Raw genomic sequence first — 14509 nt, forward strand, 5'->3', positions numbered from 1 at the left:
GCGACCTGTTCGTCGTCAGACACAGTTAAACGCGTGCAACCTCCAGAAGCATTGTAGCACAGATTGAAGAAAATCCATCGATGATTGACATCTGATTCGCTGTATACTGTACTGTATGATGTAAGTGATTCTCACAAAACACACGTGACATGACAACGTAAGAAAACATGAGTTTTGTCTAAAATCATTTTTATGTAAGTGTAAACTGTCAATGTCCTTAGACCAGTGGTTCTCAATCCTGGTCCTGGAGGCCCACTGCTCTGCACATTTTCTATGTCTCTCTTTTCTGATGGACAATAAGATCTCTGCTAATGAGCTGATGATTTGAATCAGCTGTGTTAAACAAGGGAGACATACAAAATGTGCAGAGCAGTGGGCCTCCAGGACCAGGATTGAGAACCACTGCCTTAGACCATCTTAGGAGATTTCTAACTTTATACATATGCAAAACTGTTGTCAGCTTACTTGTCTGATATTTCAGATATAAGTTACATCAACATTGAGACTAGAGTTAATTTGTTAATTTGAAATGCTTGTCTATTCTGTGTTTGTATTCTTTTTTCTGTACTGTTTGTGTATGTTGCAGTTTTACACATACTGTAGAAGTGCCCTTCATAAGCATTCTTCTGTTGGTTGTGGAGTCAAGAAATGTCTAAACATTAAAAGATGAACATGAAACAAAAGTACAGAATCTGTCACATCATTATTTTTTAATGGTCACTGAGCTGTGTCCTGATTGTTTACACATGAAAAGCATAAAATGTGTAGGATCAGTTTGATTCACGTATGTGCATTTGTGTACAACATACATAAATCAGCATTTAATGCTGTTGTTCTTTGTTGTTAAAGCATGTATGTGTTGAAACATAAACAAAGGTTAATAAAATGTGACATTCTAAACTTCTGACATACTGATATTTATCTTTCCAATTTCTGGTCTCCACAGCAAACAGAAAAATCTTGTCTTTACAGTTCTGATACTTATGGAGGGCACTGTATTGTGTGTGTGTGTGTGTGTGTGTGTGTTTGCGCGTGTATATCTAGATTTATTTTTTCATCAGTAACTAGTAACTCGCTACTTGAGTATTATTTTCATTGCATACTTTTTACTTCTACTTGAGTAATTATTTATTTAGTTACTAGTTTTTGGCTACTCTTTCCACCTCTGTTAAAATCTTCATGAATCTAGGCTGAGTTTGCCACGTTTAAGCCTAAATAATCAGACAGATAGCAGCTAGCTATCATAGCTTGCAGACAAGCAGCCTAGGCTACAATTTTTTTGGTAGGCATTAGGCAAACATGTTTGGTGATTTTAATAAAGACCCTGTTATTCTCAATCCTTCATATAGGCCGTGTTTAAAAAAATATTTAGGGGGGGGGGTGCCCTTTATTTAGGTCAGAGCAACTGCCCCTAAAAATTCCTGTGCACGTCCCTGCTGTTGAAAGTCCCGCCCTCTCTTCTACGCAGCATCTGAAGTTTGCATATTATTTATTATTTCTCTCTCCAGAAACAACTCGCGTGCATTTTTGTTTATGATAAGACAATAAAGGAGCGTGTGACGCGGCGTTCTAATGCTGGTGAATGATCTCAGCTTCTGAATGGATATTTAACAAGCTCCCTGATCTCTGCTTTAAAACAGTTTTCAGACATTTCTCATCGTGATTGTTTATATGCATTTAAAACCCGCATTTTGCATTATAGCTCAAATGAGAACGTGACGCGATATTCTTTTATGCTGCTGAATGATCTCAGTTTTGATGAGCTAACTTACCTGATATCTGCTTCAGTCCAGTTTGCTGACATTTCTCGTCGTGAATGTTGTAAATCCCTCATTTTAAAGAGTTGAACCAACTTCATGTTGCCATGATCACGCACGTCCTCACTACAGCACGTGCGTCATTGTTTATGCGTCTCATTTATCATTTCCTGATAACTGCTTCAATCTGGTTTGCAACATTTTTTGTGGTGAATGTTTATATGCATGTTATCTTTTATTTTAAGGAGCTGAACCATAACTTTTGTTGTGATGACGCGCGCGTCCTCAACACGACACGCCCATTACGGCATTGTTTCGGCTTCTTGTTCACACAGAGGGTTTTTCGTGTATCTGACTAGGTTCTCTTTCCGGCAACAATCCCAGAAGATTAACGGGACGAGTTTGTGTTCAAACAGACGCTTGTCTGGCAATTTTACGGGTATTTTCTGGGACTAAAGGTCTGTGTGAATGGGGTTTGGGATACTCTTAATTACCTACCTGAGAGAAAGACTTACATTACATTAGCACTGTTCCAAAGACACCCGTAGCCTTGAGGGTCGACAGGTGGATGTGTTGATTGACCGTGTTATAAGCAGAAGATAGATCCAGTACGATCAGATGATTTGGAGGCTGCCCTTGCCTTGAAACCAGACTGGTTGCTGTCCAGGAGGTTACTTTGTGTGAAGAAGGAGGTCAAAAACCACATACTGTGGGGTATATGAAATTAGTTGATCTCATGTGTGTGAGAGCAAACATAACCGATGGAGAAATGGCCTGAAGGAGATGGGTGGGTATGGGATCTAACGGGTAGTTAGTCAGGTGGTTTGAAGCAAAGATCTTGGAAACATCCGTTTCATATAGGAGATAGAAAAGGGAGCGAGCATGCATATGGAGTTTGAGCATGTGCAAGAGGTGGCGGTGCAGAGAACTAACTGCTTCTCTATGCAGGATAGCAACTGCTCATTAGTCAAGAAAGTTGAAATTAAATGTAATTGTTAGTATTAAATTGTAAGTTGATTAAACTTATTTTTTAAACTTAACTGTAAATATATAAAAATGTATGTATCAGTGTGTCTAAGGACTTTATTTGGATAACTTTAAAGGCAGTTCATATTTTTTTGGACCCTCAGATTCCAAATTTTGGTATATATACATATAGTGCAGGGGTCTGCAACCTTTAACATCCAAAGAGTGCACCTCAGTCTTTTGACCTCAGTCTGACCAAAGAAAAAATTTCTGAGAGCCACAAAACTTATTTGATCCCTAATTTAAAAATTACATGGCATATAAGTTTAATATTCATATGCTATTTATAAAAAAACATTTAGATTGTTGCATTTATGAAATTATAGAACCACAAAAAGTGAAATATTTATTTTTATTGCTGTTTGTGATGAAGAAAAACACCAGATTCGTATGAACATTAGAAAAGAAACAGTCACTTTCCAAAAAAAAAAAAAAAAAACATTGCAGGGTGAGTCCTTCCCTTTTTTGTGGAAAATAAAGAAACAGCAGCCCACTAAACATATTTAAAACATACCAGCTGATGCTTATTAGAGAGCAAACATTAAAATTGGCCAGTTTATGTTTAATTATGGCTTAAGTTAATTTCATTGTGCCTTCATCATGTTTTTTCTCAGTCATGTATAGCAATCAACTGAGCCTGAACATAAACATGGATCGCATTTTTTGATCAACAAAATATTAAAACATTTCTATTTTAATGTAACAAGATCAATTGGATCTGGAAAACTAAAAGATATTTCAAAGAAATAAAAATAAAAGAACAAAATAGCATTTACCTGGCTTAAAACAGATGATTACATTAGTTTAAATGAATCCACCCCACAGGACTATTATTTGTAGCTACAGTCTACAATAAAATATTCAAAGTAAACCATACATCTGAACTAAAATTTAATTTAAACTAATTAATTCATTAATTAATTTGAAATAATGTGGATAAATATGTAACTAACTAATCATAACAAAGAACATCTTTCTTTCATCCTAGCTACTATCTACAGATTTTTTTTTTTTGCTACTATCTACAGATATTCAGCCCACCACACAGATTTTCTAAAAGAAATTGCAGATTTCCTGCCTGAGCTAGTAGTCACTGTAGAGAAAGCTCTTATCGTTGGTGACTTTAATATCCAGACTGATAACCAAAAAGATACATTTGGACTAGCGTTATGAATGTTCTTAATTCCCTCAGTATTAGAAAAAACTGTGAGAGGGCATACGCATACCCCTAAACACACATTAGACTTAATTCTGTTACTTGGGCTCATTATTAATGATGCAAAAAAATCACCCCAGAGTGATGTTGTTTCAGACCATTGCCTTGTCTCGTACACAGTACTTCTAGATACGGCAGAACAATAATTTCCACTACTAAAGATAGCTTTATTAGTACTCTCCCAGAACTGTCCCAAATAAAACATGTAGCAGATAAACATGAAGATCTGGATGCTCTAATAGAAACCTTGAACAACAATTGTTCTAGCACGCTAGACACTGTTGCTCCCATTAGATAAAAAAGAATCCAAGAAAAAATGCCAGCACCATGGGCTATCCTCAAGGGCGAGTTTAATGGCGAGCAGTTCCCCAATTACCGATATCATAGTTCCGCTCAGCTGGAGACAGTTTTTTGGAGAAGGTGGCACATGAATGGAGTCTGGGAGGATTCCCCTGCAGAGACAATAATAAACGCCTATGTAGACAATAAAGAACCTGTTAAGGTACTCAAAAGAACCTTGTTCGTGTAGCATTGGAAGACGGCTGGCGAATTCGAGAGTCCGAAGGGCATGACCTGGTATTCGTAATGGCCTAAAGGGTTACGGAGGCCGTTTTCCATTCGTCAGCTTAACGGATTTGGATTCGGTTATAGGCACTATGCAAATCCAGCTTGAAGAAGATGCGGGCTCCATGCAGTTGTTCCAGAGTGGCTGGGACCAGAGGAAGAGGGTAACTAAATTTAACTGTTTGGAAGTAAAGATGTCTGTAGTCCAGGAGTGGGGAACCCTGGGTCCTGGAGGGCCACTGTCCTGCAGAGTTTAGTTCCAACCCTAATCAAACACACCCGAATTTCAAGTAATTCTGAAGACTTTGATTTTTCAGGTGTGTTTAATTAGGACAGTGGCCCTCCAGGACCAGGGTTCCCCACCCCTGCTGTAGTCAATGCACGGTCTTGGCCACAAAGAAGAAACTGGAAGCGGCAGGGGAGGTTGATGGGTGGATGAATTGTTTTTAAGCTTCTTCCACATAACCTCTCCATGGCCTTCTCTTCTGGGATGGATAGAGGGTAGATTTACTGGGACACAAACACAGGAGGTCAGCAGGTGTACAGTAGATTGACTTAAGGTCTCTGTAATGGGAAGGATATGAACAGAGCTTACCGCTTGACGAGGAGGTTGAACTGGGCAGTCCGCGATGATGTGCTTCTCACCACTACAGTAGAGCCAGAGTCTCTGTGGAATAAGATTTACATAGGCGGAGGAGGAGCAGCGGTAGAGACATCTTTACAGGCTGATAGGCGTTGGGATAAATGGATGGTTTTCTGTATGAGGTTTTCTCAGAGGTGTAAAGTACTTGAGTAAATGTACTTCGTTACTGTACTTAAGTATTTTTTGGGCTACTTTGTACTTGTACTGAGTATCAAAAATATAGGCAACTTTTACTCTCTACTCAATTACATTTTTGATAGGGTATTTGTACTCTTTACTCCACTACATTTGAAATGACACTTAACGTTACTCGCTACATTGTTTATTCGTCAAATAAAAACGAGACGAAAGTGTCAGAGGGTGATGATGGATAGAATCTGTGGTCGCGAGGTTACACGCAACACACATTTGGCGCTGCGCAGAGCAATCGTATGAAATCAAAGTACTGCGAGAGCGAATCAAATGCATATGGAGAAGTCTGGTCTCGCGGTACTTTGATGTCAAACGCTGAATGGCTTGCGTTGAGCCACCGTAGCGGGACATCTGCGTGCTGCGTATGTCATAAACTGTAGCGAAAAGTTCGCGTCTGGTCTGAGAGAAGAGATAAAGAGCAAACATATGGATGCATATCACATTTGCTTCAATCAAGGGACCCTTTGTTAAACATGTGATGCTACAATCAAAGCAAAAGTGATGCGCGATTGCAGGAGAGTCATCCCGCAACTCAAAGGCAAGCACAAATGTTTATATACTCTGATGCTACTTTATCAGCTAACATGAGCTGGTACATAACTTGATATAACTTACTATATAAGCCAAAATAAACCAGCGAGGTCCTGTACTGATTGCCCAAGTAACTTAAGTACATTATAAGATTGATAATAAGTGTACAATTTCACTGTCCTCACATTTAATCAAGTATGCTGTAATGTATTTAATGTAAAGAGGGATGCATGACGGAAGAAATGTAGTGCACTTGTGAGATAGTCGTGTTACGTACTACATGTGTTTACAATTAATCTTTCAAATGAACAACTTCACGTTTTTAATATGCATTATCATATTTCTGTTAGTGTAATTTTAGTTTACTGGAATTTTTTAAATATTAAAATTATATCTTTTTTAGGATAGGCCTATATAAGAATATTTGGTAACACTTTACAATAAGGTTCATTAGTTAACAGTAGTTAATGTATTAACCAACTTCAACAAACCATGAGCAATACATTTGTTACATTATTTATTCATCTTTGTTAATGTTAGTTAATAAAAATTTAAGCTTTAATTGTTTGTTCATGTTAGTTCAGAGTGCATTGACTAATGTTAACAAGATTTTAATAAAGTATTAGTAATTGTTGAAATTAACATTAACAATGATGAATAAATGATGTATAAGTGCAGTTCATTATTAGTTCATGTTAACTAATGTAGCTAACTAATGTTAACTAATGAACCTTGTTGTAAAGTGTTACCATATATTTATATCACAAAGTTAGGCTATATATTTTTCAGCATGGCACATTCAAGTACACAATGACACTAGACTAAAATTAAATGGGTTTAAATTAAATTTAATGTAGATTTCTAGACTAAAATCTCATGGCATTTAGTTGAATAAAATTAGACTAAAACTAAATCAATTCAGATGACAAAAATATGACTAAAACTAAATTAAATTTGAGTCAAAAGACTATGACTATGTTTAATCTGTGTTTGTTCTGCCAGGTCAAAATTTTGAGGTGTTTGATTTCTTTTCTATATTAGGAAATAAAACCTCATAAATAAACTTTCTTAGTTTTCACTGCCCGGACCTACAATGTCTCTTTGTGTTGAATACTAGTGCATCTTTGAGACAACATTCAGTACGAGTAAAAATACTTGAGTACTTTTAAATTGGGTTACTTTAATACTTTTACTCAAGTCGTATTTAAATTGGTGACTTGTAACTTGTAGTGGAGTAATTTTTACAGTAAGGAATTTGTACTTTTACTCAAGTATGGCTTTAAGCTACTCTTTACACCTCTGGGTTTTCTAGACCCATGCTATCATCATACACTACAATGAGCTGACGGATGTTAGAGTTGAAAAGCGGTAATAAGGGCAGTCTCATTCCAGCCACTGGATGCAGCCAATGTGTGAAAATTCAGAGCGTAGGTGCTCACAGATTTTTGTGTCGCAGATAAAAGAGCTGATTGTGCAACGGTAAGATCTGCCACTGTCTGCCAGAAGACTTCCTTGAAGTGCTGAAGAAAACTTGACAGAAACTGTAAAACGAGTGAATCCGAATTCCAAAGGGATTGTGCCCACTGCAGAGCTCGACCGGACAGCAGGGAGATGATAAATGCCACACGTGAGGAATCGTTAGAAAACTGATGAGCTTGCATTTGGAATTAAAGTGATAACTGGAGTTAAAAATCGCTGCAATCCTCGGCCTCACCAGAGTATGTTGCTGGTTGGAACATGGGACTAGCAGAGGCAGCTGACAAAACAGCAGATTTTTTGGGAAGTAGTATTTGGTGAGCAGAGTGTAGGTTTTTCTTTGGGTACTGAAGGAGGGTTAATTGGAGGAGATGGGAGTAGTGACAAGTGAACCGACTGGACCAGTTCAGCGAACGGATTGTGATCCGGGTTCCCTCCAGGATCTGTGGTGTCTTGCATCCTTGGTCTGGTCTTCTGTCACGCTCAGAACCAGGAAGTAGACTGAAGGTAAGTGTGACAGTACTTTATTGAAACACACACAGAAGCAGTGGGATATCAGGTGAGTATATAAATGTATTAAGTTTCGGAAACAGCAAATAGCTGAATAATAATATAGTCTGTATTGCAGATGGAGGATTCCTGGAGGGTGACTGAAGATGACAACAGGTAAGTTCCAAGTGAGTAGCACGGGTGAGTCTGAGTGTCCTTATGAGATGAGACCAGACGATGAGGGAATGGGATGGGAGTGTGAGAGTTTTAAAGGAATATGGTGATGAGACACAGGTGATGGGGATAATATTCAGGGGAGAGTAAACAAGTGGGAGAAGTGAATGACGTGGATGGTGCTGGAGATGGGATCCTAAAACATATGCTGTCTGCACCAGATGCAGAGAATCTTTGCCACACTTTATGACCTCAAGAAAAGACTATTGTAACTTGTTGGCATCTTTACAGCGATTTTCCAGTTAAAATATCGCATACATTTAAAATATTGTTAATCATCTATGAAGCCTTAAATGGCATAGCACCTTTGTGTCTCCAAGAACTACCATCAGAATACAATCCATCACGTACACTATGGTTGCAAAATTCTGGTCACTTAATTATCCCTAGAATATCAAAAGTGTGTAAGTTGGTAGATCCTTTTCTTTTCCTACTTAGCCCCTAAGCTTTGGAATGATTTACCAAACAATGTTCGAGAATCAGACACAGTCAATCACTTTAAGTCTAAACTAAAGACATATCTCTTTAACAAAGCATTCACATAATTCCTCTCGTAAATGTACTTATCCCACAATAGTTAGCTAGTCTGGAATAAAGCATTCACATAACTTGTCTGGGTAATATACTTATGCCGCCATAGTTAGCCTTAGTTATTGCTACGCTCAATAGTATGGGTTTTTTTTTGCTGCTGTACTCTGCTTCTTATGTTGTCCACTAATTTTTCTGTGTATTCTCCCACTATTATTAATGGATAGCTGCTTTGAAACAATTAAACAATTGTGAAAAGTGCTATATAAATAACATTTAAAGTAAATAGGAGAAAACAAAGATGACTTTGTAGAAGCACAGAAAAACAGTTGCCTTATAAAATGACTCATGCCAGGAGCAAACAATGAAGCTATTAATGTTTTATGGTTCTTGGCCAGCTTTTAACACGAAATGTCCAAAATCTCGATACTGGTTTTCTGGAATGTATTCCTGTAACATGACAGTAGCCTATATAAGTGCCAGACAAAGCTGCCTGTGAACTTGTATCAGCTCAGCACTACACACTGAAGGTATGTTTATACTCCATTAATTAACAATGCTCTACAGTAATAAGACATAGATGCTTTATTTAATCAGATAATGAATATATCGACAATAGTTGAATTTTATAAAGTTTATTTCAGAACTTCTTTTCCTTTTCAAATTGTATACAGACAGCCTAAATGGCTCTGAGCTCACAGTTATTATAAATCAAATTGAAAAAATTCAGTGCAGGAATTATAATAATCTATCGATTCATATGGCAATCATCCATCAGCATTTAAACATAAGGTACGTTTACATTCAACCAAATAATCTGTTTGTATTTGTATTGGTGGCTCAATCAGATTGAAAAGCCTTCATATAGGAATTTCGATTGAGATTAATGAATGGAAAATTTGATCGCATTGAAAGGGGTGGTGTAGTCTGCTCTCCGCTCCGATCATCAGGAGAAAAGTATGCATGTAAACGCATTAATCGTGGGATACCTTTTATATTTACCTCTTTTTACGTTTCACATGATTCTCGTCACAGAAATAGCAATAGCAAGGCAATGGCACCACACATTATTAAGGTAATGGGGTCATGTGCCGTACATTCTGCAACATTATATAAAGCAATAAAATAGCGTTGTGCCTTTCGAAAGTGTGTTTTCATTGTATATCTGAAAGCTTTTTAAGAACAACTTTCTCAAACTTATCTTTGACTTTGTACATTTATTCATAGATAAAGTGTGAACTCGACGAGAGATGCTGTGCGCAGCGTGGCATTGCCAAGTCCTCTGCTTTTGGCCGAGTTCAGATTTGTGCTACTTTTAAACTGTTTAGCGAGTTTAAGATGAAAGGATTTTGTTGATTAGTTATTGGTATTTAGGCTGTGAATAATCATTCGGTGTCACAAAAAGAGTCAAATGCAAGTTCACAAATTTATTGAGAAAAGAGAAAGAGGATGAAACAGAGCAAAAGTCACAGTTCCCAGGAGAACCACACGCGACGACCACCGTCGAACCCACACTGGATGGAGACCGGGGAGTTCACTTCATGCGACAGAGGGTATGATACACACGTGACTCTTGCGAAAATTAACCATGGTTTTACTACAGTTAAGACCAAAAAACCATGGTTACTGTAGTAAAACCATGGTTACCACAAAATATCTATGGTTTTGACAACCATGGTTTTCAAAAACCATAGTTAAACGATGGTTAGTGTAGTAAAACCATGGTTTTGCTCATAGTAATCAATTGACCAAAAAAACATGGTTACTACAGTGAACCGGAACCTGGGGACTGATAATCCACTCTGGTCTTGGACCGGGGAGAAATCCACACACGGCTGATGACTGAAGGAACAATCACCTCACACAACAGAGGTTAGTATACACACTCGACTGAAGGTGAGGGTGATGCGAACCTGGAAACTGGTAATCCACTCTGGTCATGGACCGGGGAGAAATCCACTCACTATAGATGACAGACAGTATGATACACACACAACTGAAGGAAACCGCTGGAACCCGGAAGAGGCTGGTGTACCGCCTAAAGACGAAGCGAACCAGCTGTAATGGGAAGACAGGCAGAGTTCATTCGAGGTCAAGTTCATGTACATCCACAGGTGTGTGAACTCCGGGTGTAGACAAGCTTCCGGATGCCGGGGATCAAACCTGTGATCGGAGAAGAGAGAGAGAGAGAGAAACACAGAACATCCGACAGGACAAGGCAAGGCAGCAGGACTGTGACCAACCGAAACAATGAGCGCGCGAAGAGAGACAGGACGGCGTGCTATTTAAAGGAAAACACTAACGAGACACCACAGGTGAACAATTACCGAAACGAGCGGGCGGGGCTAGTGCACACATGAGGAGCCGTCACCAACAGGTAAATAAACAAACACACACACACACACACACACAACTGACCGATCACCAAGGAGTCATGAGAGTGGGGGCTTTTGGGCTATATTTGAATGTCCATTGGGCTGGATTTAATACGCGAGTCTGGCAACCCTGGCTGTGTGCTTGGTTCGGATTATAAAGAATGCGCATGAAAATGAAGATTTTATTTTGATTGCAATGTTTGGGGTACATGTATGCTGTATTGCGGTAACCTGCAATCAAATTAAATTTAGTCGGATTGACAAAATTTTGTGTGTGTAAACATAGCCAATGTGGTTTCTGCTTACAGTAATTCAACAGAAAGATGAAGGTTCTGCTGCTGTCATTGATTCTCGCGCTGCTGTTGGCTGATGGTGAGTCTTAAAATACTAGATGAAACCAATCGATGCTGTTTCAATTCTACACATTCTTTGCACAACAGTTATTATGTTCCCTATCAAAGATTTTGATTATGTGAACAAAGTCCCCATTTTTCATGTTGTCACAGAAAAGCTCAGTTAATCTCTCGGGCCAGGACTCTGTAATAAAATAAAAAAATGCAACAGCTATGGTGTTGAAAGCGTGTGATTTATGATGTCTTGCACTGATTGTCTTATTGTGTTGTAGGATTTGCCTTGAAATGTAATAAATGTGTTCCTGGCACACCTGGTGGAAGTTGTGTGACCACGCAGGAGACTTGTGGTTATAATAAAAATACCTGTGTATCTGCCAGATTCTTAATCACTCCTTGTGAGTATACTGTACACTCATCTACACATCTTCATGATATGTGAAGTTAAAAAGAATGTAACAGAGTATGTATGAATAAAGTTCACTTTATCAAACCAACATAAAACTGTATATATAGGCATGCTCAAAATAGAATAATACGGCTGACAAAAGTCAATTTGAAAATTGTCTGTAAACCAATAGTAAGCTACAAATAAATTCAATTAAAGGCCCATTTTGTTTTAGATTCCTTTCGTTTTCAAATCTTTGTTTCAGATTGTTTTCCATTTCTTTTTTCCTCTAGTTTCCTCTTTCCGGAGGTGCATTTCTATGTCCGACTGCTTGATTCTTCAGGCCAACCGTTATATAACAGCCAGATGCTGTCAGACAGACCTGTGCAATTAAGTTCACATTATACGAAGAAGAAACTCAAATGGGAAGATTTTTATGCCACGGCACTGTCAGTGAAATTATTTACATAAGTAATAATAATGATTAATTCAGATGTTACAACTGACACATTAAGTACATTTGTTCGTTTTGGGGTAATACAAGAAACGACTCCAGAGAGCCATTAATGGAATTCTTTACCGAATGAAAATAATAATGCATTACTTGATTTTATACTACATAACTAAATATTAGGTGTATGTTTGTTAGTATTTGGGGGTGATTGTGTAACTTTGGGCAGTTTTCTATTCAACGAATCATTTTAAACATATTTGCTTTCACGAAATGTATTGTTTCTATACCTTTTTTTTACATGCTTTTGAAAGAAAATACTGTAAATTAATGTAATCATGATTCAGTCATAAAAATCTGTTTTAAAGCCATTTCATTTGTATAATTTATTTAGCATCATTTTATACATTACAGAGCAATGTTATGTAAGATGGGTATTTCTGATCAGAGAGGGAGTGTTTAAGAAACTCTTACAACTGCAAAATTATTTTTAACTCTAACCCCAAGTCACTTTTCTTTAGTTAAAAAAATCGTTTCTTTCATCTCAGTGGAATAAGATTTTGTGACTTTTCGGCATTATCTGTCAATATTTAAAAAACTTGATTAAGTCGTTCTGAAGATGTGTACTTTTTTTACAAAAGAGGCCCTGAAAATGAATAGGAAATGCAAAAAATCCTTTTTTATTATTTGTCAAAAAATCTATGCATCCAGAATAAATCTGAAAATTTGACACAGAAAAGAAGGCCTGGTACTAGAGCACAAATCCAAAATAGAAAAGACATGCTCAATCACACACACACACGCACGCACGCACGCACGCACACAAACACACACACACACACACACACACACACACACACACACACACACACACACACACACACACACACACAAAGGTATTTTTATAGAATATGGCAAAACAACTGCAACTGATGCTGAACAAAGATGTAAAGTGGTTGGCTCTAATGCTCACTCATGCACATACACACATGTACCCTTTTATAGTATGTAAAGAAAACATGGGTTTTTGCTAAGAATTAACTCAAAAAAGTACACAGTGGAGCTTTAAGGCTTTCTTTAACTTTAGCTTTGTTCCAAACAATATAGATTCCGTTTTCCCTAAATGTAGTGATAATTTGTTATCAGCCATCCACATACTAACATTTAGAAGTTCTGTGCTGAGTATGCTTTCAATCATATTTTTATTATTATGAGAGACAACTAATGCAGAATCATCTGCATACAAAAAAAGGTTACATGAACAAGCAGACTTTAGATCATGTATATATAGCAAAAACAAAAGTGGACCCAAAATGGTTCCCTGAGGTACCCCACAAACCATGCCTTTTGGTTGAGACATTTCCACCCAATATCCAGTACTTGTGTTCTGTTCTCCAAATAAGAGCCCACCCATTTCAGTGCTTGTCCACTAAAACCCATGGCTTTCACTTTATACATTAAGACACCATAGTCAACTGTATCAAAGGCTTTTTGAAGATCTAACATAACCATTCAAAAATTATCTTTTCAATTATCTTTGACAGACAACAAAGAACTGAAACAGGTCTATAATTGCTGGGGTCTAATTTACTCCCTTTCTTATATAATGGAATCACTCTGGCAATCTTAAGATCATTGGGAAAGCATCCTTATTCTATCAGCCTTCTTACAATATGAGTAATGCTTGGGGTAATTATCTCGGTGGCATCCCTCAGGAATCTAGATGGAATAGATTCTAATCCTCTTAGCTTCTCAAAAACAAGTGCATCCAACACCTTTTCAAAACAGAAGCTCACAGAATGCACATGCCTTTCACCATATTGACCAGTCTGGCTGGGCAACTTTTCCACCAGCTTCCTAGCAACAGATGAGAAGTACTTATTAAAGCAATCTGCCACTATCTCCTTTTCTGATGTAATGTTGATACCAAGATCTATTCTAGAGTGTTAGTGTTTTTTGTTTTTAGTCTTTTACTGTATCCAAGTTGCTTAAGGGATTTCTATAATTTTCCTGAGTCATTTCTGTATTCAGCATTTTTTTCATTAAAATATGCCTTCTTTGTATTGACCACTAATCTATTTACTTCACTTCTTGCTTTTTTATAATCCTCCTAACTCTGCTCATCCTTATTTTCTCTAAATAAACCATGCTTCTTATTTCTTATCCTAAATGCCTCAAGGAGGTCATCATTTACCCAGGGTTCTGTTCTTTGCTTTATTCTTGTCATGACTGCTGGGTGATCGATGGCTCTGTGATATCTGTGTGTGTGTGTGTTGTTTACCTGTGGTG

The 14509-nt window shown here is 37.6% G+C and overlaps 1 protein-coding gene across 7 annotated transcripts; it reads left to right on the plus strand.

Annotated features, from left to right (window-relative positions):
- The first annotated feature begins 9134 nt into the window (after window positions 1-9134).
- LOC135767058 (CD59 glycoprotein-like) lies at window positions 9135-12854 on the plus strand. Of its 7 annotated transcripts, XM_065276649.2 has the most exons (5): window positions 9650-10209; window positions 10428-10461; window positions 10884-11403; window positions 11657-11779; window positions 12063-12852. In XM_065276649.2, the coding sequence occupies exons 3-5, from the start codon at window positions 11355-11357 to the stop codon at window positions 12161-12163; spliced, it is 273 nt and encodes a 90-aa protein (XP_065132721.1). In that variant the 5' UTR covers window positions 9650-10209; window positions 10428-10461; window positions 10884-11354; the 3' UTR covers window positions 12164-12852. The 7 variants fall into 7 exon arrangements, with proteins under 7 accessions (XP_065132722.1, XP_065132717.1, XP_065132721.1 ...); XM_065276650.2 differs by lacking the exons at window positions 9650-10209; window positions 10428-10461 and adding an exon at window positions 9135-9186 and having other exon boundaries at window positions 11340-11403; window positions 12063-12854; XM_065276645.2 differs by adding an exon at window positions 9164-9186 and having other exon boundaries at window positions 9884-11403.
- Window positions 12855-14509: the final 1655 nt, after the last annotated feature.

The sequence above is a fragment of the Paramisgurnus dabryanus genome, chromosome 6 (assembly GCF_030506205.2).
Source record: "Paramisgurnus dabryanus chromosome 6, PD_genome_1.1, whole genome shotgun sequence".
Classification (NCBI taxonomy): Eukaryota; Metazoa; Chordata; class Actinopteri; order Cypriniformes; family Cobitidae; genus Paramisgurnus; species Paramisgurnus dabryanus.

What these genes read in the sequence shown, in the direction of transcription:
- LOC135767058 (XM_065276650.2), top strand. Translation starts at nt 11,355, where the DNA reads ATGAAGGTTCTGCTGCTGTCATTGATTCTCGCGCTGCTGTTGGCTGAT. An exon ending in CGCGCTGCTGTTGGCTGATG is followed by an intron (nt 11,404 to 11,656) that starts GTGAGTCTTAAA and finishes ATTGTGTTGTAG; the next exon opens with GATTTGCCTTGAAATGTAAT. An exon ending in CAGATTCTTAATCACTCCTT is followed by an intron (nt 11,780 to 12,062) that starts GTGAGTATACTG and finishes TTTTTCCTCTAG; the next exon opens with TTTCCTCTTTCCGGAGGTGC.